This window comes from Tasmannia lanceolata, unplaced genomic scaffold, assembly GCF_043159265.1.
Source record: "Tasmannia lanceolata isolate RefF3 unplaced genomic scaffold, GAP_Taslan_0.1 ptg000044l, whole genome shotgun sequence".
Taxonomy (NCBI): Eukaryota; Viridiplantae; Streptophyta; class Magnoliopsida; order Canellales; family Winteraceae; genus Tasmannia; species Tasmannia lanceolata.
Genome location: NW_027518721.1, coordinates 5,020,816 through 5,048,636, shown reverse-complemented (window position 1 = coordinate 5,048,636; position 27,821 = coordinate 5,020,816). Strand labels below are relative to the sequence as shown.

The 27,821-nt window shown below is 44.4% G+C and overlaps 1 protein-coding gene across 3 annotated transcripts in view; it reads right to left on the bottom strand.

The window, feature by feature from the left end:
- LOC143863660 (potassium channel KOR1-like) overlaps nt 1-27,821 on the bottom strand; it is a 71,852-nt gene that overhangs the window by 32,088 nt on the left and 11,943 nt on the right. For 2 of the 3 annotated variants that reach the window (XM_077374396.1, XM_077374394.1), the window contains exon 3: nt 91-315. In XM_077374396.1, coding sequence (XP_077230511.1) covers nt 91-315 — 225 coding nt within the window. Of the gene's footprint in view, nt 1-90; nt 316-8,915; nt 9,048-27,821 lie in introns of those variants that run through there. The other variant, XM_077374395.1, reaches the window with a different exon arrangement.

Here is a 27,821-nt window from a genome sequence, read left to right as displayed (position 1 = left end):
AATTCAGACAATGATCATAAAATAAAGGAAACTAACCAAAAAAGAAAAAGGGGGGGTGTGGGGAGGAATTTAAGGGGATAGTAAACTGACCGGAGGGCTATACGGTTGCGTTTGTAAATCATTCTGTAGGTCTGGGAGTCCCGGTAGGCGAGGAAGAAGCGGAGGACTATGTCCACGAGAAAGGCAAGTTGACCGGCAATGTCTAAGAGAAAGAGTCTTTCCGGTAAGCCCCGGAAGAAGCCAAATTCCAGAGGGGTGAAAAAAGAAGAGTAAATTGCTAATATCAGTATGATGTTGGTCCATATCTGATACCACCTGTGGGGAGGAAGAAATGTATGTTAGCAAAAATCAATCAGAGACCTTTAAAAGCTACAACCATGTTTTGATATCTGCCCAAACCCGGGAGAGCTTTTTGGGAAATGTAATAACCTTTGACGATGATAAATTCCCACCCGCTGTAGGTATCACCCACCTTAACCTCACCTTAACCTTTTGATGTCTCTTTAGATACTTAAAGACAAGATGGGTGAGCGAAAATATCAAAATATGGTTGTGCTCCCTGTAATAATCGGGGATTTGCTAACATGCAACAGCCCAGCCATTGAGGAGAGTATTGGACTAGGAAGTCAAAGGGAGGAGACAAGCATTTTGATTTGCCATTACTTAGGAAAATTGTGTAAGTAGTGTTTGGTTGAGTTGTGTTTGGTTGCGCAGTATATATTGGAGAGTTGGAGAATAAGTAGGGAGCGTCATTACCAATATAGGGATCCACATAACCAGACAAGTAATTATTACATGTGAGATATCCAAGAGAGTCTAATGCTATTTTGGTAACCAAACACGGAATGAGATGTCAAACCCAAGCCAAATTCCGACGACCGCCAAGCTTTTGTGCCGCCAAACACACCCTAATAATCGAGGAGAAAGGAAAACATGGTAGGGCCACAAGAGGAATAAGTAGATAAAATGGGAAAACCTAGTTTTCTTCATCTCCTTGGTATTAGGACTTCTAAATTATTAGTTCATCTATACAAACTAGCTTTTAATGACTCGTTCCTTAGCTAACTACTTGCTAACTTCCTTATCAAGTGGTTTTCTTCATCTCCTTGGTATTGGGACTTCTAAATTACTCCTCCATACAAACTAGCTTTTAATGACTCGTTCCTTAGCTAAACACTTGCTAACTTCCTTATCCCTTCTAAAAACATGTTAGTACCAAAATATTTGAAACACACCTATTTAAATGACATCCCAATACACTAAATACTTTTTTATGATTACCAACTATGATTCTCACAACTAATATGTTACCCTGTAACCCGTGGCGGAGTCAGGATTTATACATAAGGGGGCAGGTTATACACAAGGCTGGGCCCAACTGGGTTGGGCCTATTAAGGAGTTTGGCCCAACTCAACAGGGGCAGCTGCCCCCCTTATGCTACATGTAGCTCCGCCCCTGCCCGTAACCTTAACCCATTGTCTTTTCCCTCCCATGCAAGTTCATTCAAGCACTTAACATCCCTTACCACTTGAAGAACGACTTTACCCACAATGTCGAAAGAAAGGGAGCGTGAATTACATCTTTAATATTCCCCTTTTTGCACCTTGAAGAATATATCGATGTGCCTAGCGTGGTTCGCCGCTAATATTTGCAACGCCCAAGCGGAAGAAGACGCATGTCTGCGTAGAAGGATGTCCCTTGCATGATCCATTGGAAGTTTCAGCATACAGTAGTACTCGTCGACTTAGATGCATTAGTGGCGTGGGCTGGAAGGCATCACAACTTGGAAAGTTTCCAAGTCCATTGATTCAGCCATATTTCAGCTCTGTTTGGTTGCCGGGTTTTTTTTGGTTCCTGGGATTTATGTGGGAGAAAAAAAAATCCAAGGAGATTGGTGGGGAAAAAAAGTCCTAGAAGTATCCCGGTAAAATAAAAATCCCATGTTTGGTTGACCGGACTATGGTGGGGAAAAAAAAAACTTTGTTTGGTTGCTTGAACTGTTGGGAAGAAAAAAATTCTTCTCAAGCTTATTTTTGGTTCCTGGGATTATTTTGGGATGGGATGAAAAGGCAATCATTGCAAGAGTAGGATTAAAAAAATTCACCACACAAGCAATCATTACAAGAGTGGGATTAAAAAAATTCTAGTGATAAAAGGCAACCAAACATGGGATGGGACCAAAATTTTACTAAAACTTCCTAGGACAAAAATTTTACTGGCAACCAAACAGAGAGGAATCCTAGTGTAGAAAAGGCCATATTTCTTTACAAGCATATATTTCTTATTTTAATAGGAATCCTAGTGTAGTTACTATATAAGAGTTTGGGAAAGTTGCAACATGTTTCTTATTTATTATGTAGGAATTAAGGAAGGTTGAGAGAGTAGAATTTTAGGGTTTTAATTACAACCATTAGATTAGATCAAGGGCTTAGAGAGGAGTTTTATTTAGAGTATGAAATAATGCTTTTATAAATACTCAAGTGCAAGGGTTGTTTGTACAATTGACAATTATTTTTCTGAAATAAAGTATTTTGGCTTTCTTCTTAGAATAAATCTTGTTCTTTGTGGATTCGAAGAATAGCTCTTCGTGGGTTCAACGAGCGCCCTTCGTGGATTCGAAGGTTTATTCCGATCGGTGTTGACATTAATCAACCTCGACTCATTCTTCGTGCTTCCGGCTACGCCAGGTGGTATCAAAGCCTTGCTACTTTCCATGGCTTCCCACGGAGAACGAGAAAATCAAGAAACTGTGACGATGGAGATGCTTAACACTCTCCAGGCCACCGTTAATCAAATAGCGAAGCAATTGGTACGGTTAAATCCGATTGAGTGCGAGCAACCCCAAATCAACGACGGTGATCGGCGACGGCACGCTCAAGCTCTATGCCGAGTTCCACGCCCCGACCCTAGAGTTAGATATTTTCCTAATGATTATTACTTTAGCGAGGAGGAATTCGAACACATCATCCATCCGAGATTTATTCGTGATCGCGCTCCACAAACTGCGGCACGTGATCACGAATATTGTATTAAGGTGGATTTGCCCGAATTTAATGGCCAGCTACACATCAAAGATTTTCTTGACTGGCTCACGGTGGTCGAGAGATTTTTCGACTAGCTCACGGCGGTCGAGAGATTTTTTGACTACATGGAAGTTCTCGAGGAGAAAAAGACAAAACTAGTGGCCATCAAACTCAAGGAAGGCGCTTCGGCATGGTGGGAACAACTCCAACTTTCTCGTACAAGGATGGGAAAGAGACCAATTCGGACATGGGCATGGATGCGTCAAATCCTTCGTGAGAGATTTCTACCCATTGATTATGATTATATGACTTTTTACCTGAGTCAACCCGTGGTAGAGACACCGCAGACGGAGAAAGTTAATGTGACTTTAGATCTTCCTGTTGGGACAAGCAAGCAGGCCGAGGCATTTCCAACACATGGAAGAGGACGCGGAGATGTTCTTTCTACTTCAGCAACGACCAAAGCCCCATGTCATGATTCGTGTGAGTTATAGTTCGAGCAATAGGTCATGTGCTACAACTGCAACCAATTGGGTCACAAATCTGATATGTGTCCCCAAGGTGGTCGGCGTACAACACATCTAGCCGTTGGTGGCGATCTTGAAGATGACGATCTGAGTCAGTGTAATATAAAGGAGCAGAAAGAGGAGCAAAATATGGAAGAAGACCTCATTCCTACCATTTGTGCTTCCGAGCAATACTTAGTGATGCATCAAGTTTTATGTCCATCAAAAGTAGAGGAGGACCCCAAACCCTTTCAAGTGGAGTGACAATTATGTTTGGCAAGAAAAGAATCTCTTGTCAAATCAAAGAAGGAGAAGAAGAAGAAACGAATCTACAAAGGTGTCAAAAAGAAGAAAAAGAAGAAAAAGAAGCTCGATGAGTACAAATCTAAGTGCAATGATGAAAGGGCCAAGCATCAATTTTGTAAGGTCTTTGAAGTTGGAGAAGCTACGACGGCATTGCCAATGAACATGAACTCGAGGTCGGGTTCTCCTCAAGTGGGGGGAATGACGTGGGCTGCAAGGCAAGGAGTTTTGGAAACTTCCAAATCTCCCAAAAGTATCCAACTTCTCTTTCTAAAATTGGGAAAAGAAAGGAAGCAGCATATTTTTAATTCAAAGCAATTTCTATTTGAGTCTGGTTAAATTAAGGAACTTAGTTATTTATTGCTTTTTAGGACTTTAGGTGGTAATAGTTGATTTAGAAAGTAGAGTTTTACTTGGAGAAGAAGTTAGTGTTTTATAAAAACCTCTGGGCAAGAGTTGTTGCACAGTTCATGTTTGTTTTATGAAATAAAGAAATTTTCTTCTTTCTTGTAAGAGAAAGTTGTTTATCTCATTCTTCGTGGATTCGAAGAATAGCTCTTCGTGGATTCGACGAGCGCCCTTCGTGGATTCGAAGGTTTATTTGATCGGTGGTTGACGGAGATCAATCCTCGACTCGTTCTTCGCCTTTCCGGCTATGCCAGGTGGTATCAGAGCCTTGCTACATTCCATATATGGCTTCCCACGGAGAACAGAAAAATCAAGAAACTGTGACGGTGGAGATGTTTAACACTCTACAGGCTACCGTTAATCAAATAGCGAAGCAATTGGCACGGTTAAATCCTATTGAGTGCAAGCAACCCCAAATCGACGATGGTTATCGGCGACGGCACGCTCAAGCTCTACGTCAAGTTCCACGCCCCGACCCTAGAGTTACATAGTTTCCTAACGATTATTACTCTGGCGAGGAGGAATTCGAACACATCATCCGTCCGAGGTTTATTTGTGATCGCGCTCCACAATCTGCGGCTCGTGATCGCGATTATCGTATTAAGGTGGATTGGCCCGAGTTTAATGGCCAGCTCCACATCGAAGATTTTCTTGATTGGCTTGCAGCGGTCGAGAGATTTTTCGACTACATGGAAGCTCCCGAGGAGAAAAAGAGAAAACTTGTAGCCATCAAGCTTAAGGGAGGTGCTTTATTTGGTGGGAGCAACTACAACTCTCACGTATAAGGACGGGGAAGCGACCAATCCAAACATGGGCACGGATGAGTCAAGTCCTTTGTGAGAGGTTTCTACCCATTGATTATGACCGGATGACTTTTTACATGAGTCGAACCGTGGTAGAGACATCGCAGACGATGAATCCGATAGCGAAAGAGAAGGTGACTTTTGATCTTCTTGTTTGGACAAGCAAGGTGGCCCAGGCATTCCCAACACAAGGAAGAGGACACAAAGATGTTCCTTCTACTTTGTCAACGACCAAAGTCCAACGGCATGATTCGTACGAATCACAGTTCGAGCAACGGATCATGTGCTACAAGTGCAACCAATTGAGTTACAAATCCAATCAGTGTCCTCAAGGTGGTCGGCGTAATACGAATGTAGCCGTTGGTGACAAGCTTGAAGATGATGATCCGAAGCAGTGTGATATAGAGGATCATAAAGAGGAGCAAAATATGGAAAAAGATCTCATTCCTATCATTTGTGTTCCTGGGCAATCCTTGACGATGCATCAAGTTATGTGCACATTAAAAGTAGAGGAGGAATCCAAACCTTTTCAAGTGGAGGCGCAATTATGTTTGGCACCAAAAGAACCCCTTGTCAAATCAAAGAAGGAGAAGAAGAAGAGGCAGATATACAAAGGTGTCAAAAAGAAGAAAGAAAGCTCGACGAGTACAATGCTGAAAGGGCCAAGCATCAATTTAGTAAGGTCTTTAAAGTTGGAGATTCTATGATGAAAACACCAATGAACTCGAGGTCGAGTTCTCTTCAAGTGGAGGGGAATGGCGTGGGCTGGAAGGCATCACAACTTGGAAAGTTTCCAGGTCCATTGATTCAGCCATATTTCTTTAAAAGAACACATTTCTTATTTTAAAAGGCCATATTTCTTTACAAGCATATATTTCTTATTTTAATAAGAATCCTAGTGTAGTTACTATATAGGAGTTTGGGAAAGTTGCAACATGTTTCTTATTTATTATGTAGGAATTAAGGAAGGTTGAGAGAGTATAATTTTAGGGTTTTAATTACAACCATTAGATTAGATCAAGGGCTTAGAGAGGAGTTTTATTTAGAGTATGAAATAATGCTTTTATAAATACTCAAGTGCAAGGGTTGTTTGCACAATTGACAATTATTTTTCTGAAATAAAGTATTTTGGCTTTCTTCTTAGAAGAAATCTTGTTCTTCGTGGATTCGAAGAATAGCTCTTCGTGGGTTCAACGAGCGCCCTTCATGGATTCGAAGGTTTATTCCGATCGGTGTTGACATTAATCAACCTTGATTCATTCTTCGTGCTTCCGGCTACGCCAATTAGCCACATATATAGACATGGGTTTAGTATTTTGTACATCGCACCTAGTTCGCTTAGTCACCTTTGAGTCTAATACATTATGACTGCCCCTAGAATCTATCAAGATTACCACATGATGGCTTTTGATATATCTTTTAACATGCACGGTTTGATTTAATGTTGATCCATCCAGCACAAGTATCAAGGTTTGAAATTCCTCATCTGCATGGCCTTTCTCTCCTTACTGAATGCCAGAAGGTTAATCTGCTTCATCACTTTCTAATAAGAACATGTGTTGTTGCTTGCATCTATGGCCCATGGTATATCATTCATCACAATTATAACACACCCGCTTTCCCTCGTCTTAATCATCTTGGCTGGTGTTAGACAACAAATAGGAGGTAGAGACGATGGGGAAAGAGTTGTGATACTAGAGTTCACTAGCGTGGGTGCTTTGAAAGAACTCTTTGATTGCCTAGCCACAACCTCAATACTTTCCTCTTTTAGCCCTATCACTTGTATGATAATGGATGGTGCGAACATTCGAACAGCAGCTCTTATCTCCTTATTTTCAAAAAATGCCGTTTCAAACTCATTTTAATGGTTTTCTCTTTAAAACTTCTTTTACCATATAAAACTCAGTTTGTTTTTCAGGAAAATGTTTTTTTTAATGGCGAAAAGATTTCATTAACTAAAAAGGACCGAGAAGGACCCAAAATATACGACAAGAAGAAAAAGAAAAGACAAAGAACAAGAGAAGACGAAAGTTAGTGGGGAAGAAAATAAAAAAACTCTATACACTCCCTCGAAACTCCTTGTCTTGCCAATCTATCCGCTTCCCCATTGGCCGACCGTTTAACATGATAGAAAGAGACCGAGGCCGATCCCAATCTATTGAGAATCTCATCAAATAGGGCGGCAAATCTCCAGGGAGGCACACGAGAACCTCTTAACCACCTGATAACGTTGAGAGAATACCCTTCAATTACAACCTTATTCAAGTTTACATTCAGGAGCAACTTAATTCCTTGATGAATGGCACGGACTTCCGCCTCATTAGCATCTGCTACCCCAATTGGGCCACTAAATGCCCATAAAACTCCTCCTACTTCATCCCTCAACAAACCACCAATTCATGAAGACCCTGAATTGCCAATACTAGAACCATCAAAATTTAGTTTTAATACCCCATGGGCCGGGGGAGTCCAAGCTTGGGAAATTTTGGGTTCATTACTAGTAGCGCCACATATCACCACGCAACCATGCCATCAGTCAAAAGCCGATACAAATCTGAAGGTTTCTAAAGTTTTTACCCATGATATTGTTAATGCAATGACCTTATTGAAAAGGTATTGGGCTCCTTTCGCTACACCCTTGAACACTCTTGCATTCCGTTCTTTCCATAGAACCCATATCGTGGCCATGTGTAGACACCCCATTTTGACAAGGCCCTAAACCCGTGTATTCGAATGAAATCCCGAGGTCAGGCGGACAATGAGTGGAATTAATCTGAGCCTAACCCGATTGGCAGTTGAAAATCTCAACCCGAATTTCATGAATCAACCCAGGTCGCATCCCAACCCGTGTCTCGAGCTCGAGCCGGGCGTAGCTTAAAGAAATATAAAAGGGAGGGTGAATTAGCAGGGCATGGGTGTGTCAATACTAGCTTACCATAGGCAAATCAAAAAATTTTTATTTTATTCCGCCCCCTTTTCTACCCGAGCCCCCCCTGTAAGGATAAGAGTAGTTAAAATACACTGGATAGGGCTGTCTAGAGCAAAAAGGGGGGGTCAATCATATCATTCCTCAAAATAAGGGTTTGGGCAAAGAGGAAATCAACCCATCTTTAAGGGTATTCTTGGATGTTCTCATTGCTTGCTTGAGAAGCAATGAGTCTAAGCCATAGGATCAACAAGGAAAATGTGTGGGTAGGATGAGGTGAGGAAGAGATTTTCTAGGGTTTGTAAAGGCAATGGAGGAGATCAAGGGTGGAGATCACCCAAGGAGAGGAAGATGCCCCATAGAGGGTTAGGATTAGAGTTAGGGATTCAACCCTAAGTATAAAACAAAGAGGGTTCTTGCATGAAGGGAGGGGCTTAATTCAAAAAAAAATAAAAATAAAGAAAAATCAATCAACAGAGGAGAGGCAGGATTTTCTTTCAAAGAAAAAAATCAAGAACAGAGGGAGGAGAGCTCATTCTCGTTGAAGAAAACACAGAGAGAAAGAGGCAGAGAAAAAATAAAAATCCACAGCCGCCACCTTCTTCTCCGGCGAGCTTGCCGGAATCCGGCAAGCCTACCCCCCACCTTCTTCTTCTTCCCTTCTTCCATTGCCAACCACCACCACCATCCACCCACAGCCGCCACCTCCTCCTCCATCCTCTCCATTCTCTGCAACCTCCACCACCAGCAAGCTTCCCCATCCTCCACCCACCTCCACCATCGTCCACCTCCAGCCACCACCACCCAACCCTTCGAAAATCCCCTCCATCTCCATCCTCACCTCCCTCCAAACCTAAAACCGAAATCCCCTTCCTCTACACCCCAAAAAAAACGAAACCCATTTCAAATAAAAAAAAACCCAAAAAGCCACCACCGGACCATTACCTCTGCAAATCCGGCAAGCCTCCCCCTTTGCCTCCACCAACCCACCTTCTTCCACCTCCAACCCACTCCACCGAGCCACCACCTCCATCGGCCGCGACCTCCACCATTGCAGCCACCATCATCAAAAAAAAAAAAAAAAATCCGAAACCCATCCACCATTAAAACCAACCTCCACCGAACCACCGCACCAGCCGCCATCCTCAATCCCCAAGACCCAAACCCATTTTCTCCACTCCATCCACCTTCTTCCACCTCCAACCACCACCACCCTCGAACCACCTTTTTTGAGCTCCAAACCCCATCCCCATCGATTCCGGCGACTTTGCCGGAATCCAACCCACCGGCCATCCTCTCCTCCCTCATCTCCATTGACCACCGCCACCACCGGTCATCCTCTGCCATTTTTCCGAACCTATTTCAAAAACCCAAATCATTTTTTTAACCTCCCCCACAGCCGCCGGCTATCCACCCTTTTCCGGCAACCCCCATCTTCCACCACCTCCACCTTGCCCTCTCTTCCACCCAACCTCCATTAAACCACCACCACCTCTACCCCCCTTTTCCCAAAAAAAAAAGAAAAAACCATCTTGAAAACCCACATCTGCCGTTCGCCCATCAACTTCACCGACCATCTCCGGCGAGCTTGCCGGAATCCGGCAAGCCTCTCCACAACCCATCAAGCCTCTCCACTCCCACCCCATCTCTGCTCCAACCCATCTCTGTTTTTTTAAAAAAAAAAACCCATTTTCGTTTAATAAGTTCGAGCAGAGAGAGAGAGAGAGAGAGAGAGAAGAGAGAGAAAGAGAGGGAACTCGACCCTCAACTCCGTCTCCTCCAGTCGGCCTCTGCCCATCCACCAATCACACCCATTTCCACCGATCATACCATTCTGGCATCCCGCCATCAGAACTGAGTTTGTAGCGATCTTCAGGTACATCCCTTTCTCTATTTTAAGATCCTATTTCAAAGAAAATAGTGCCTTCAAGAGATAGTTGCTAATTTAAACTTTGCTAGAGTCAGCCTCAGTTTTCCTTCATATATATTTTATATTTACATTTGTTTAGTATGTCACATGCTTTAGGTAACGATAACCGATCCTCCTACATTTGGATTTTTGTTTTGGTCATTGTTTGAGCGGTATCTGATCTAAGTACATGCATGTTAATTTCCGAATAATGGGGCATCTGATGTTGTGGAAAAGGTATAGAGGGCTGGTGGTGTAAGTTCATTTAGTTATTTCAGCCCCATGTTTCGGCACAGATTCGGCCTCGTTGCTGCCCCTGTTTCAGCACTATACTAGTCCGTTGCTGCCCCCTGTTTCAGCACAGGCTCAGCCCGTGCCGTTTGTGACTCAGCCCCTGTTCATTTCTGTTTATGCTGATCTTATAATTTTAGTTCTGGGGAGCGCGGGTTCGGTCGCATTGATTTATGGTATATATTCTTTAAGAAATATATATGAATATGTTGGTCATTTTCATTAGTCTCGGGCCCAGAAATGTAGAACCTGTATTGAATCCTATCTTGCTCAAGGTCGTCCGAAGCGGATATTGTGTCAAAGTGCCCTGTGCTTGTACTTTTATCTCCCCTTTTTCTCACCAAAAAATGAGGTCAATGACATCCCCTTCCACTTCAAGAGTTGTCCCATATGCCGGATTCGTCTGCTATTGAGCGCCATTATCTTTCGCTTTCCTTCCCTTTCGAGGCTTCTCTTAGTTTTAGAATTTTTCCCTAGATCTCAGGGTTCCCATTTTGTCCATCGACTTCAGAATTTTTCTGTCGGGTCTGGGCTATGACGGAATGTATCTTGAGCCAACCCCTTCCCTTCCTGCCTTAGAGTTTTCGCAGGTTAAGGGATTTCTTCCTCTTTAGAGTCAGTCCTAGAGGGTTTAGGAGTCTGTCCTTCCGTCTTTCAGAGTCAGTCTTCAGCATAGGATTCAGTCCTTCAGTCTTTTAGGAGTCTGTCCTATCATCATAGGGGTTAGGATTCTGCCGAACCCCTCATCAAGTCATGTGATTTTATCCGCTCCTGCAAGGTATAGGATGCTGTCCAACCCTTGCGGAGCTGTAATTCTGTTCATTCCCCCCCGCAAAGCATAGGATGCTGTCCAACCTTTGCGGGATATCGGGAGTCTGTCGTACCCTTATGATGATAGGGTCCTGTCTTCTCGTGTCAAAAATTCCAAAAAAAAAAAGGCATTTCAAAAACACTCAAAAACTCAAAAACATCTAAAAATCAAAAACCTCAAAATCTCGAGTCATTAGGAGTAGTCAATTCCGAACTACGGATGGCTTGATCCCTAGCTGAGGGGTACGTAGGCAGCTCAGGCGTGCTGCTGGCATCCTGAGTTCAGTCACCATTTTGCAAATATTTCCCACAACTTCATAACTTTCACAACTTCAAAACCTTCCAAAACTACAAAAATTCTTCAAAATAACTTTACCAACAATTTTCAAAAGATCCTCCCATAGAGTTAGGAGTCAGTCCTAGGCGTTTGGGGGTGTCGTAGAGTGGGGAGTCTGTCCTGATTGTGTTGCTTTGTCATGTCCGGTCGTGTGAGTGTCCCTAGAGTTAGGAGGCCTCAGGTCGTGGTCGGTTAGACACTTAGTCGAGCCGATGGCTAGACTAGAGCGCGCTTAGATAGCCCACGGTTTTCCTTAGGACACACAGCCTAGTCACACCTAGGGTGTAGGGTTCACTGGCATTAGTTAGGGCATACAGGGAGTCCTAAAAATCACCACTCACTTGAACTTAAGTAATGTCGCAAGAAGCTTTAAAAACTAGTCGGGTCTAGTTAATCGAGTCTAGGATAGCGGTTCTAGAGGGTTAGGCATTGTAGTTTAGCATAGGTCGCCGAACTACGTTGGCTCTGATTCTTCCCGAGGCCGGGATACGTAGTGCAGCTAAGATGGATGGCAATCTTGGTCCGAGTCAATTATCGCATTAGAGTCTAGGGTTTGTCATGTTGTATGTTTTTGCTGTGTTTCTTACTTTCCTGTACAGATCCTATACCTTTAGCTGTAGCATGCATGCGTTTGCCCATCAGAACATAGACACCAATTAGGCATGGCACTCATAACCTAGCTATTCTTAGGTGTCATATCTTTCATTTCTTTTTGTGTGTGCTTCTTATTCATCTCCGAGACATGCATGATTAGCTAGACGTTATCTCGGGGATATTCGTTCCCATTTCACATGATTTTTACCCAAAACTCTTCAAAGTTAATAATAAATGGCATAAGAGACCAGGTGCTCGCACTTGGGCGAATCGGGGGCGCCTAATCCCTTCCCCATTCGTCATCAGGCACGGACCTTTTATATCTCTGGTTATCTGTTGCGACAGAGCACAGCATGGGATCCAGGGCCTACTTCCTTGGATGGCGACTCTTTCTTTGTTTAAGGTGCGTCTCGAATCCGGGCTGGTCCCCGAATCGAGAGGTATCTAACTTCACATCGCCGCTCATGCTGTGAGGGGCACTCTTTCGAGAGTTCCTCGGCGGAGCTCTCCTTCACGTGGATGATCCCGAGACTCGCGTGGGGGCACGTCCCCCCGCCCCTCTCGGATCGGGTTCCACAGATTGGCGACTCTGCTGGGGATTTTTTGAAACATTGCCTAACTCTGTAAAAATGCCATTTTAATTAATTTTGAGGAAATTTGGGTCAAAACCAAGCTAAATGGGAACTTTATCGTTAGAATCCAGGGGCACCAAGTAGGTGCGTAATTAAAACGAGGGATTCACACACTACACATCATGCATTATCATATCATTTATTGTTTATTTCTTCTTTGTTTTTCATCATTATTGGCTCCACGGGATAGATTCAGTGCGTGCCCGACTGGGATGTTGTTACACCCTGATGGTACTGTTGAATATATTTCCAAGCTATGCGCCGGTGCTGCAGCCGTAGACATTGGGCGTACTTTTGTCTACAGCAGCCGATGGGCAATGAAGCATACTATGTATAACATTGGGCGTACTTTTGTTATACATATTAAGTATGTTTCATACGCATAGTACCTGATAGATTGAGTCCGGAGCCTTACTTTGTTTTATATATTATGTATATACTTACTGACTTAGTGAAACCCAACTAGGAAGTACCTATGTTTATATAAGTATATTGCATTCATATAGGGGTCGGACATGTGTTGCTTACACATGTCAAGCCTAGAGTTTAGGAGCTCCGTCCCCTTTGTAGACTAGGGTAGTTCATTTTACATGGCTACAGCACGGTCCTAGTACACTCATCACTCTGTCTTGAGTCGAGACTTCCTTGACTCCGCTAGATTAGGATTAGGGCTGGTGCCCCTGGTTAGGATATGTGTATGTGTGTATTTGTATACTGATTATATAGGGTTCTCCTCTTAGTTAGAGTCCCTCATTCTTTTCAATCAGTTATACCCATTCATTATTCAGACCTGGATCTGATCAGTGGCCTTTTGCTTGCCATTACCTTGGCCCTGCTTTGTCCTTGATCTGTTGATTAGGGGATTTGACTCGTTGTCATGAGTTCTCACCTATGGTCAGTCCTTCATTTGCTCACCTTTCTGCGACAGCCCTATTTCGTTTTCCGATTAGGAGTTGTTTTTACCACCGCTATTCATATACCTTGGGTTGAGTTGTGGGAATCCTTTCTAGCGTCGTCATGCTGCCGGATTTTACCCAGAATGTTTCGAGCATGACCGCTACTCTTCAGAGTTAGTTAAACCATGAGTTCACCTTATCTTTCTTGTCTAGCCGTTATGCTGTTGAATTTTTCGCAGCACATTTTGAGCATGACGGCTATTCTTTAGAGTCAGTTTTCCTTCTCCTAATTCCCAGGTATAGCCTTGATTTAGCTTAGAACCCATTTTTGGTGATATATGTTCGTCTGTATACTTGTTTCACCTCGAGATCTAGCCGATAGCTTATCGCTGTCCCTATGGCCATGGTCTACCATTCTGATCCTCTTGATCGTAAAGTTATTGGTATTCAACGCCAGACTTAGATCCGGTTTATGACCTACTTCTGTCATCTTATGGCCGTGGTCTATTTTTCTGATCTATTGTTTACCTCTCATCTTGGATGAAAAAATTCATTATCTCAGACGGTATCCTTTTCATAAAACTGATTGCCGAGTTAGCCCTGTCATTTGTCTGCGCACAGTTATTCCTATTCCTTCCTGATCTTTGTCCTATTTGAATGATAGGTCAGATCATGGCGAATAATTTGTTAGATAAATGGATAGCGGAGACTGTTAAATCTTTTCCGTTAAGATGTGAAGAAAGGAGTGCGGCTGAGCATTTCATCGGTTCATTTAGTCATCTGAACAGTCGCGGTATAGATTGGAAGTTTCTTCAAGCAGCTGCTGGATGTTGGGACCCTGTCTTCCATGTCTTTCGATTTGGGTCTTTTGAACTTTGTCCTATATTCGAAGATTGGTGTGCCTTGTTAGAGCTTCCTCCTGGGGGACTTTGGATCCGACCTTCAAGCATAAGCTCCCCTCATGACCTTTTTTGCAGATTATTCGAAAATAAGATTGTGAAAACCCTGCATTGTTTAGCAGAGAAAGATGTGCAATTTCAGACCCTCATTGAGTTGTTTTCCAAAAACGTCGACCCAACTGATTCCCGTTTTCAGGAATGTCGACGTAATGCTCTAGTGTTTGCTGTCTTTGCACGCCATGTCCTTCGCAGAGACTCTAGTGCTGCCCCTTTCACTTTGTTGACAATAGTAGATCAGATAAATGAGGGGAGGAATCCTGTCCCTACAATGCTAGCCGAAAGCTTTTATGGCTTAGACCTTATTGCTAGCAAAAAGGTGCAGGATAATTTCTTCGGATGTGCTAAGCTGTTATATGTGTGGCTATGTGAGAAACTCACTATCCTTCAGCCACAAAACAGCATTGAGTACACTCTTAAGGGTTTTCATTCTTGGAAGACAAAGATTAAGCACCCCCAACTTAATGAGTGGCACCAATTGCTGCAGAATGTAGGGGTAGACCAATTTCATTGGGTGAGTCAATCTTGCCCAAAAATTATCACCAGCACCTACCCATACTCATTTGTCTATCTTATGGGTTTAGAAAAATCATCTTTCTATGCACCTTTGTGTTTCCCTTGCCAGATTAATGCGAGCTCTTGTGCTCCTAAGCTTATCACACCACCTCGCTGTGAAGACCTTACTCCTGATCTCATTACATCCATAGTAGCTGCTTGGAGAGACAAAATCATGGAGAGGAGATCTGCTTTCGTGTCTAAACTTCGGAAGGAAGGAATGTCTGGAGGGCCTGCAAGCCGAAAAGCTCGGATTGGTGAACCATGAGTATTTTCGGCATGAGATTATCATTTCTTTACTGTCTTCACCTGTTTTACTTGGACATAATCAAAGTCAAAGATTGTAATCCCGGTCTCATTATAGATGAAAATATAGAGAAAAGAGTTTTACTTGATACATGTTATAAGCAGTTGGCGATTCAAAGTTTCATCAATTTTTATGTTGCCAATCGTTGTCATTGTAACCTGTCTCGATATAATCAATGCAAAGTGTGTTTCTTTTCTTTTCTCTCTATTTGTGGAAGCTACCTGATTTCGATTATCAAATGTGCAATCTAACTTATTAACTTCCATTCAGGAGTCTTAGCGGGACATCATCGCTCCCAAGAAAGTCAATTCAAAATCGGCCTGGTCCCGTCAGTCTTCAGATTCCAGGCTGAATAGACTTTCTTTTTCCCCAGAATCCTTCACCTCTCCTGCGCCGCTTCTCCTTGGTCGTCCAGAAATTCTTTCATCCTCTCCACTTGCATCTGAATCAATGGAAGGGACCGGAAACAACAGTCCTGATACGAATGAAATGATGAAGGCTATTCTCCTTCAGTTGAGTGCCATGAAGGATGATATAGCCCTCCTGAAGAATGATCGTCTTTCTACCTCTAAAGATCAGGCCAATCAGCAGCCTTCAGTTATACCTTCTGTTCCTCTTGTTTCTCCCAGGCCAGCTGTATTGCCTGAAATCAAAGACTTTGATGAGGGCCAGTACGCAGCAGAGAACTGTCTTCCTAACCTGGGAAATCCTGATAAAGCACAGGAGCTGGCTGACCAAATTGAGAAGCTGACTCGGGATATGGAAACCATGAAGTGCCAAGGTCCCAAAAATTTGGATATGTCTGAATTCATGATAGCTCCAGGGGTCGTACTTCCGCCCAAGTTCAAAATGCCAGACTTTGACAAATACGACGGAATGGGGTGCCCTCGTAGCCATCTCAAGTCAGTCATTCCTCTGTTGCAGCAGCACAGTTTATCCCCAGAGCAGATTGCTTTAGTGTTCCCTAGGACTTTGACTGGGACAGCCAAGAAGTGGTTTTTGCATCTGAAACCAGAAGAAAGCAGGACCCTTGAAGGTGTGGCTAACAAATTTGTCCAGCAATTCTCCATGGAAGAGGGGATTGACGTGACAAAAAGGGACCTGAAATCGCTGAAGCAGGGACCCAATGAGACCTTTACTTCCTTCATTCGGCGATGGAGGAGAAAGGCAGCCCAAATGACCCACAAGTTACCGGATGACGATCTTATCAAGATTGCCGTCAAGAATCTTTCCTCCTTTTACTTTCCTCATATGTCCATCCAGTACTTCAATGACTTTGATCACTTGATCAAGACCGGGACTAGAATCGAAGACATATTGGCTAAGGGCGGCCTGAGAACTAGGGCCTCCTCAGCAGATGTCAGAGAGGGGAAAAGGCCTATGGCGCCTCCGAAGGAAGTTAACAATGTGAATACTGCTCGTCCAGTTAGGAGAGAAGGTCCCGGAGGAGTTCGTCAGGAAAGAACCGAGCCCAGACAATTCACCCCTTTACCCTATTCTCTATCTGTGGCTCTCAAAAAGCTGTTGAGGGACAAGAAGATCACTCTACTAGAACCCCGGGAAGCCCCAAATCCTCTCCCGAAATATTGGAGAAGAGATCAGTACTGTGAATTTCACCAGAGTGTTGGGCATTTGACTGACAGATGTATGGCACTAAGGCATAGGATCCAGGATAAGATCGAGGCAAAAGAAATTGCGGTGGAAGCTCTCCCTAACGTCACCAGGAATCCATTGCCCACGCATGCTATGCCTCCTCCGAATGTCTATGCCATTCTTACTGAAGAGGTTGTCCTGGACCATTCTCGTATATGTGCCGTTATTTCTGATGAGCCGTATATTTTGAGATGGGAATCCGATGATGAGGAGGTCGAATGCAAAAAGCCTTATGTCTTGTCCTCTGCACAAGAAGTTGGGGAATCCTCTGAATGTCCTTATGTCCTCAGATTCGAAGGGGAAGAAGAGAGAAGCGAAGTCCCATATGTCCTTAAGCTTGAGGATGAGGACTTGCTGCTGTTGAGCGATCCCTGTGATGAGGTTCGCCATGTTACCCGTGGTGGACGTTTGTTTAAGCCACCTGAGTTGAGAGCAGAGAATCCCGCTGAGATTGCCAGAGCTGTTGAGAATCAGAATCAGAGGTCGAGTCCGGGCGAAGAAGAAGATATCCTGTTAAAGCAGCTTAGGAAGACCCAAGCTAATGTTTCTATCTGGGGTCTATTGATGTCATCACCTAAGCATCGTCAGGTTATACTTCGCGAACTGAATACAGCACAAGTGTCTGTGAATATAACCCCTGATGAGCTGGTTGGGCTCGTATCTATGGCCAGATCAGCTATGACCGTGTCCTTTTCGGATGAAGATCTGACTCCGGAAGGTAAGAATCATACAAAATCCCTCAGAATCACCGTCGTGTGCAATAAGAAGAAGGTACCAGAGGTTTTGGTTGACAACGGGTCAGCTCTGAATGTATGTCCTTTGAGCACCGCTACTGCCTTGGGGTTTGGGCCCGATGATTATATTCCGTCAGAGCAGGGGATACTGGCTTATGATGGGACCAGGAGAGACGTCATCGGAACTTTGGTCACCGAAATTGAGATCGGAGGTGAAATGTTTGACGTAGAATTCCAAGTTCTAGATATTAAGACCTCCTTCTTTCTCCTTCTCGGCCGACCTTGGCTTCACAAAGTCGGAGTGGTTCCTTCCACTGTCCATCAGAAGCTCAAGTTCATCAAGAATAGCAGAATTATCACAGTTAGAGGGGACCCAGAACCAGAGGTTGGACAGATATCCGAAGAGCAGATTGGTTCAAGCACCATAGATGTCAGTCTGACTGGGTTTTCACTCGAAGTTTCGACCATTACTATGGAAGAAGCTATGAGCGAAGAAATTCTGTTTATGTCCAGTGCAAATGCGCAGGTAGCCCGAATAATGCGCAAATATGGGTATATTCCTGGAACTGGTCTAGGGAGAAATCTGCAGGGTTTAACTGAGTGGCCGGAGCTGAAGGTCGCGAACAATTTGTTTTGGGTTAGGGTATGAACCCACCAAGAAAGAGATCAGGGAAAGAAAGCAGTACATGCTGAAATGGGCAGAGCTGCGTCGTCGGGGCCTAGAGCTGCCTATGGGACCGTTCAGTCTGTTGATGAATGGTAGGTACAGGAAAGAAGGAGCTGATCGCCCGTTCTGTGGTTTCCCCGAGCCGTGGTTGGATGAGTCTGGGAAAGAGCTGCCAGGTTTTGAGATCTTTTTCGCTGATGAATTGCCAGATGAGTACTTCCATGGGCAGATTACAGCTGTCGAAAAACAGGAATTTGATTGGGCGGAGAACTTAGAACCGCGCCTTCTAGACTCCCTTTTCGAGGTTGAGGCACCGGTCATTGCCATGATCGGAGAAGATGCGCACATCCTGAACCCTAAGGGCCGAATTACCCCAGCTGAGGTACCCCTTGATAACTGGACCTCTCAGGTCATTCCTCAATTAGTCCTTCAGCATAGTCACGTTCCTCCAAAAGAGTCTAAAGTTTCTAAGTATGTGTCTGTTTCCGAGTCAAATATAAAGTCTGTTATTTCTAACAATTCTTTGGATGCAGGTACCTTAGGAAGCTTAGACATTCCTGGTGTGGGTGGCGAGTCCTCCGGTATAGATGCTGTCTATGAAGATGAGTTTGTTATAGAATATACCACAAAGTCCATACATAGTCCAGTTGAGTCAGGTGTCAACATTTCAGTTGACGATACAAACTTTTCTTTTGAGCATACTGTAAAGCCTGCTGTGGGCCAATTGATCAATGATGTAAATTTGGATTCTATGAATGAAATGAAAGACTCGTTTCAGTATCTTCCTGTCTCTGTTTCTGCTTCTCAAATTGATAAAACTAATAACAATGATCAAGACTCCCCCTCTTATGAGGACGCCGACGAAACTCCCCCTGAGATCAAACACATGATCACTCAGGAGGAGCAGCGTCGGGCTAAACCACTTGAAGAAGAAATTGAAACCGTCAACATTGGTGATGAAACCTCAATCCGGGAAATACGGATTGGCAAAACGTTATCCTCGGAGGAGCGTGAAGAATTAATCACTTTGCTTAAGGAATACAAAGAAGTTTTTGCTTGGTCCTATGATGACATGCCGGGATTAAGCGAAGACATTGTCCAGCATCGTCTTCCCCTAATCCCAGGTGCCAAGCCGAAAAAGCAAAAACTTCGAAAATTAAAACCAGAATGGGAATTGAAAGTCCATGATGAAGTCAAGAAGCTGTTAGATGCGGGCTTCATTCAAGTGGTTGAGTATCCGGAATGGCTGGCTAACATAGTACCGGTGCCCAAGAAGGACGGAAAGGTCAGAATGTGCGTGGATTTCAGAGATTTAAACAAGGCGAGTCCCAAGGATGACTTTCCTTTGCCGAGCATCGATCTCCTGGTGGATAATACAGCTAGTCATGCTTTGCTATCCTTTATGGATGGGTTTTTCGGATATAATCAGATCAAGATGGCCCCTGAGGACATGATAAAAACTGCGTTCACCACTCCATGGGGAACATATTGCTACAAAGTGATGCCGTTTGGGCTGAAGAATGCAGGAGCAACCTATCAGAGGGCGGCTACCACCTTATTGCATGACATGATTCACAAAGAGGTCGAGGTTTACGTCGATGACATGATCGTTAAATCCAAGACTCGACCAGAGCACGCCGTAGTCCTGAGGAAGTTTTTCGAAAGGATCCGGAAGTATAAGCTTCGCTTGAACCCGAGCAAGTGTGTATTTGGGGTCACTTCAGGGAAGTTGTTAGGGTTCATGGTTAGCGAGAGAGGGATCGAGGTAGATCCTCAAAAGATCAAAGCAATCCAAGAGATGGAGCCGCCGAGGACCGAGAGGCAGATCCGTAGTTTCCTGGGAAAGGTTCAGTACCTAAGAAGGTTCATAAATCAGTTGACAATGACATGTGAACCCATCTTTAAGCTGCTGAAGAAAAATTCTCCGAAGAAGTGGAATGATGAGTGCCAGGAAGCATTTGAAAAAGTCAAGCAGTGTCTAACTTTGCCTCCTGTCTTGTCACCAGTTATTCCGGACCAGCCACTGTTGCTGTACCTGTCTGTCACTGACACAGCTATGGGTTGCATGTTAGCCTAGCAAGACCCTGAGTCGAAGAAAGAAAAGCCTATCTACTACATCAGCAAGAAGATGCTGGAGTACGAAATCAAATATTCTATCTTGGAAAAGACTTGTCTGGCACTGGTTTGGGCAACTCAGAGGCTTAGGCATTACCTGTTATCGAACAAGGTTCTCTTACTCTCACGGATGGATCCGTTGAAGTACTTGTTCGAGAAGCCCGCCCTCACCGGGAGAACATCCAGATGGTTGCTGCTATTGTCTGAATTTGATATTGCCTATGTGACCCAGAAACCAGTTAAAGGGCGTGTGATAGCTGAGCAGCTGGCTGATGCGCCTGTAGATGAGAATGCGGTTCTGACGGCAGATTTTCCTGATGAAGAGATCATGGCTGTAGAAGAGGAGGTCCAAAGCACCAGATGGTTGATGTATTTTGATGGCGCTGTGAACAACCGAGGCCAAGGAGTTGGGGCAGTGTTGATATCTCCGAAGAAAGAGTACATCCCCGTGTCCATCAAATTGCAGTTCAAGTGTACCAACAATGAGGCCGAGTATGAGGCTTGCATTGCTGGTCTCGAAGCAGCCTTGGCTCTGCATATTCAAGAGATAGATGTTTTCGGGGACTCAATCTTGATCATTTGTCAGATCAATGGTCAATGGAAAACAAAGGAGGATAGATTGATCCCGTATCACACGCACCTGGATTCCCTGGTCAAGAGATTCAAGAATGTTACATTCACTCATCTGTCGAGGACAAGAAATCATTTCGCGGACGCTTTGGCTACGCTAGCCTCGATGTTGGATATCTCTACATCAATGGAAGTTCAGCCCCTAGCAGTGCGGTTACAATGGGCTCCAGCGCATGTGAACGCTATAGAGATAGCAGCCCGATGTCCAGATGGAAAGCCCTGGTACATTGATATAAAGAATCTCATTTTAGGCCAAGGGCACCCCCCTGAAGCGTCAGGAAAAGAGCGGAGGTCTCTCCAGAAGTTGGCGGCTAACTTCATTATCTGTGGCAATGAGCTCTTCAGGAGGTCGTTTGATGGAATCCAGCTTCTTTGTGTAGATGAAGATCGAGCAGCTAATCTCATAGAGCAGACGCATGAAGGAGTCTGTGGGCCTCACATGAACGGGAAGATGCTGTCGAGAAAGATCCTGAGACTTGGGTACTACTGGCCAACCATGGAAGCTGACTGCTTTGCCTTCGTGAAGAAGTGTCATAAATGTCAGGTTTATGCGAACCTCATTCACGTGCCGCCTTCTGAATTACATTCTCTGACTTCGCCGTGGCCGTTTTCAGTCTGGGGAATCGATATTATTGGAAAGGTGTTTCCGAAATCTTCAAGCGGGCATGAGTACATCCTGGTAGCCATCGATTACTTCACTAAGTGGATCGAAGCCGCATCCTTCGCTTCGCTGACTTCAGCCTCAGTCGCCAAATTCATTCGAACGAACATCATCTGCAGATACGGGGTGCCGCATGAGCTGATCTCAGACAATGGATCGCACTTCAAGAAAGAAGTGGTACACCTCTGTGAGGAGTTCAAGATCAAGCATCACAAGTCCTCACCATACAGGCCTCAGACAAATGGTGCCGTCGAAGCCGCAAACAAGAACATCAAAGCCATCATCAGCAAGATGACAGAGACGTATAAGGACTGGTCAAATAAGCTACCCTATGCTTTGTGGGCTTACAGAACGTCGATCAGGGCCTCTACGGGAGCTACGCCATATTCATTAGTGTACGGGATGGAAGCGGTCCTACCAGTTGAGCTGAGGATTCCTTCGTTAAGGGTAATGATGGAAGCCGATTTGCCAGAATCAGAGTGGGCAAGGGCCCGGTATCAGGAGTTACAGATGATTGATGAGAAGAGGCTCAGAGCTCTGTATCATGTCCAGGGATATCAGCGTCGAATCGAGAAAGCCTTTAACAAGAAGGTGAAGATTAGAGATCTCCAGAAGGGTGACCTCGTTTTGAAATCCTACAGGGCACCGGTCTATGATCCCCGAGGAAAGTTCAGGCCAAACTGGTCAGGTCCTTACATTGTCGATGAAGTCCTGCCTGGAAAAGCCGTCAGACTCCTTAATCAAAATGGTGAAAAACTAACAGAACCCACAAACCTTGATCAACTTAAAAAGTATTATGCCTGAGACACCGGGAGGCCGTCCTTGGTCGATCTGAGCTTCAAAGCCAAAAATCCCATTCAAAAAAAGAAGAAGAAGGGAAAAGTCAAATACCGTTTGCAAACCCTTTGAGCCAATAAGTGAAACCAAAATTTCTTTGTCACCCTCAAACCAGGGGCATCTTTTATGACTTACGTCATAAAAGATGCAAAGCCTGAACTACGCCGTGACCTGATCCCTTTCCACAGGGTACGTAGGCAACCTGACAAACTCGGGTTCGGTCAAATCTTTTAAAGCTGTTGAAAATAAAAAAGAAAAAAAGAAAAGAAAACAAATCCTTCAAATCTGTGGAGGAAAGAAAAAAGAAAAAGTCAAATCAAAACAATCTCAACCCAAAATCCCCAAAGGGCGAACTACGCGGACCTGATCCTCATTCTTTGGAGGTACGTAGGCTATCTGGAAGGGTCTAGCTTCGCTCCAGTCAATGTAAACAACCCGATCCAATTCTTTCAAACCCTAACCCACCTAGAAGTCCTCCTGGTGTGATAAGGCAAAGGTTTGTGGCAAAACAGAAAAAGAAAAGAAAAGAATATTGGAGTCTTAGACCCGCTAGACTGAAAACCCGAGAGGGCGGTCTAGGCAAAAGTTAGGGTCATTCGCCCGCTAAGTTGAAAACCCGAAAGGGCGGCTTAGGCAAAAATCAGGGTGCAGAGCCTGCTGGATGGAAAACCTGCAAGGGCAGGCAGTCCAGGCAAAAATTAAGGCAAGCGGTCCGCCAGATTGAAAACCCAAAAGCCAGTCTGGTCATGGCAGTGACTTCTCGTAAAGGACTAAATTTCAGGAGCTAGCAAGGCTTTCATACCTGTATCGGCATCACTTCAAGGTCTGAATAGTGCCGGCAAGGCTTCCTTTGATATTCCTCTAAGCTAGGGGTTAAAACCGAGCAACCCAAAGGGTATAATAACCATGACTAAATACCAGAAAGAGGCGAAATCACCTTAAAACGCGGTATTCAAAGAGTTCCGAGAGTGGTAAGCTGTACCCTCTTAAAACAGTTATCAAATTAAGAAGCAGATTCGGTCTTTCCTGAAAGTCAGTCTTGTAACTCGGTTGTGTACTCACCAAAAGTCCTTCGTCAAGCAGTTGTCAAGGTCGTTCTTGTCAAGTCAAAGTCATCTACTCAGTCGGGTCAGGTGTGTCCCAAATTGACCTGTTTGGGTCCAGTATCCTTTCAAACGCTGGGGTAACAGGTGGTCGCATCTCCAGAAGGCGAAATGACATATACATGGTCTAGAAGCGCGGCAAGCCCTCAGGCCCATTTGAAATTTCTGCAGCAGGCAGGAGGTTGAAGATATGTCAAGCAGAATCAGTCTGCTTGGAGGTTGAAAACCAGTGCAACCAGAAATTCTGACAGCTGGTAGAAAATTGAAAGTGTTTCAGGCTGAATCAGTCTCTTGTGCATTTTGAAAGCCTTTGAGGCCCGGAGCCCCTGCAATTGGCATAAGTGTGGTAGACCTTTCAGCAAGAGTCAGTCTCTTGTACCTTCAAAATCTTTGTAACCCAAGTTTCATAAAAGAAAGCTTAAATCTGTTTGAGTTTTGTTAAGACTCCTGAACTGGAAGTGAAATTATACTAGGGGCATCTTTTATGTTCTGACGAAAGTCAGACCATAAAAGATAACTAGCATGCATTGATGTTTGAGATATCAGTTTTAACGAATCAAGATTTGAGAAACTTGAACACGTCTTTCGAATCAAATTTTCAAATGGTTTCAAATGGGTTTGATCATGATGCTGTCTAATCATTCCGCCTTGTCGATCTGTCAAGATGCTGTCTTCTCAGATCTTAATTCATGTTTGATCATGATGCTGTCTAATCATTCCGCCTTGTTCATCTGTCAAGATGCTGTCTTCTCAGATCCTAAATTCAGGTTTGATCATGATGCTGTCTAATCATTCCGCCTTGTTCATCTGTCAAGATGCTGTCTTCTCAGATCCTAATTCAGGTTTGATCATGATGCTGTCTAATCATTCCACTGTGTTGATCTGTCAAGATGCTGTCTTCTCAGATCCCAATTCAGGTTTGATCATGATGCTGTCTTCCCAGATCCCAATTCAGGTTTGATCATGATGCTGTCTAATCATTCCGCTGTGTTGATCTGTCAAGATGCTGTCTTCTCAGATCCCAATTCAGGTTTGATCATGATGCTGTCTAATCATTCCGCTTTCTTCATCTGTTAAGATGCTGTCTTCTCAGATCCCAATTCAGGTTTGATCATGATGCTGTCTAATCATTCCGCCTTGTTCATCTGTCAAAATGCTGTCTTCTCAGATCCTAATACAGGTTTGATCATGATGCTGTCTAATCATTCCGCTTTGTTCATCTGTCAAGATGCTGTCTTCTCAGATCCTAATACAGGTTTGATCATGATGCTGTCTAATCATTCCGCTTTGTTCATCTGTCAAGATGCTGTCTTCTCAGATCCCAATTCAGGTTTGATCATGATGCTGTCTAATCATTCCGCTGTGTTCATCTGTCAAGATGCTGTCTTCTCAGATCCCAATTCAGGTTTGATCATGATGCTGTCCAATCATTCCGCTTTCTTCATCTGTCAAAATGCCGTCTTCTCAGATCCTAATTTCGATATGATCATGATGCTGTCTAATCATTCCGCCTTACAATCTCCAAATCCCTGAGTGGCTTTATTAGATGCTGTCTAATCATTCCATTCTGCAATTTGTGAGAGTCTGTCTCACTCCCCCCTTGAGAGTCCATCTCAGTTTTCTTTTCGAAAATCTGTCTCGTCAATTCATCTTACCATTCCCTCTCAATGAGAATCTGTCTCGTCGATCCATCTCGTCCCTTTCGTTTGAAATCTTGGGCCAGTCAAAATGTGTTGTCTGTTCGGCTTTGGCATTCGCGCGACAAGCGCCCTCTGCCAAAGAGGGGCATCTGTAGACACCCCATTTTGACAGGGCCCTAAACCCGTATATTCGAATGAAATCCCGAGGTCAGGCGGACAATGAGTGGAATTAATCTGAGCCTAACCCGATTGGCAGTTGAAAATCTCAACCCGAATTTCATGAATCAACCCAGGTCGCATCCCAACCCGTGTCTCGAGCTCGAGCCGGGCGTAGCTTAAAGAAATATAAAAGGGAGGGTGAATTAGCAGGGCATGGGTGTGTCAATACTAGCTTACCATAGGCAAATCAAAAAAATTTTATTTTATTCCGCCCCCTTTTCTACCCGAGCCCCCCTGTAAGGATAAGAGTAGTTAAAATACACTGGATAGGGCTGTCTAGAGCAAAAAGGGGGGGTCAATCATATCATTCCTCAAAATAAGGGTTTGGGCAAAGAGGAAATCAACCCATCTTTAAGGGTATTCTTGGATGTTCTCATTGCTTGCTTGAGAAGCAATGAGTCTAAGCCATAGGATCAACAAGGAAAATGTGTGGGTAGGATGAGGTGAGGAAGAGATTTTCTAGGGTTTGTAAAGGCAATGGAGGAGATCAAGGGTGGAGATCACCCAAGGAGAGGAAGATGCCCCATAGAGGGTTAGGATTAGAGTTAGGGATTCAACCCTAAGTATAAAACAAAGAGGGTTCTTGCATGAAGGGAGGGGCTTAATTCAAAAAAAAATAAAAATAAAGAAAAATCAATCAACAGAGGAGAGGCAGGATTTTCTTTCAAAGAAAAAAATCAAGAACAGAGGGAGGAGAGCTCATTCTCGTTGAAGAAAACACAGAGAGAAAGAGGCAGAGAAAAAATAAAAATCCACAGCCGCCACCTTCTTCTCCGGCGAGCTTGCCGGAATCCGGCAAGCCTACCCCCCACCTTCTTCTTCTTCCCTTCTTCCATTGCCAACCACCACCACCATCCACCCACAGCCGCCACCTCCTCCTCCATCCTCTCCATTCTCTGCAACCTCCACCACCAGCAAGCTTCCCCATCCTCCACCCACCTCCACCATCGTCCACCTCCAGCCACCACCACCCAACCCTTCGAAAATCCCCTCCATCTCCATCCTCACCTCCCTCCAAACCTAAAACCGAAATCCCCTTCCTCTACACCCCAAAAAAAACGAAACCCATTTCAAATAAAAAAAAACCCAAAAAGCCACCACCGGACCATTACCTCTGCAAATCCGGCAAGCCTCCCCCTTTGCCTCCACCAACCCACCTTCTTCCACCTCCAACCCACTCCACCGAGCCACCACCTCCATCGGCCGCGACCTCCACCATTGCAGCCACCATCATCAAAAAAAAAAAAAAAATTCCGAAACCCATCCACCATTAAAACCAACCTCCACCGAACCACCGCACCAGCCGCCATCCTCAATCCCCAAGACCCAAACCCATTTTCTCCACTCCATCCACCTTCTTCCACCTCCAACCACCACCACCCTCGAACCACCTTTTTTGAGCTCCAAACCCCATCCCCATCGATTCCGGCGACTTTGCCGGAATCCAACCCACCGGCCATCCTCTCCTCCCTCATCTCCATTGACCACCGCCACCACCGGTCACCCTCTGCCATTTTTCCGAACCTATTTCAAAAACCCAAATCATTTTTTTAACCTCCCCCACAGCCGCCGGCTATCCACCCTTTTCCGGCAACCCCCATCTTCCACCACCTCCACCTTGCCCTCTCTTCCACCCAACCTCCATTAAACCACCACCACCTCTACCCCCCTTTTCCCAAAAAAAAAAGAAAAAACCATCTTGAAAACCCACATCTGCCGTTCGCCCATCAACTTCACCGACCATCTCCGGCGAGCTTGCCGGAATCCGGCAAGCCTCTCCACAACCCATCAAGCCTCTCCACTCCCACCCCATCTCTGCTCCAACCCATATCTGTTTAAAAAAAAAAAAAAACCCATTTTCGTTTAATAAGTTCGAGCAGAGAGAGAGAGAGAGAGAGAGAGAAGAGAGAGAAAGAGAGGGAACTCGACCCTCAACTCCGTCTCCTCCAGTCGGCCTCTGCCCATCCACCAATCACACCCATTTCCACCGATCATACCATTCTGGCATCCCGCCATCAGAACTGAGTTTGTAGCGATCTTCAGGTACATCCCTTTCTCTATTTTAAGATCCTATTTCAAAGAAAATAGTGCCTTCAAGAGATAGTTGCTAATTTAAACTTTGCTAGAGTCAGCCTCAGTTTTCCTTCATATATATTTTATATTTACATTTGTTTAGTATGTCACATGCTTTAGGTAACGATAACCGATCCTCCTACATTTGGATTTTTGTTTTGGTCATTGTTTGAGCGGTATCTGATCTAAGTACATGCATGTTAATTTCCGAATAATGGGGCATCTGATGTTG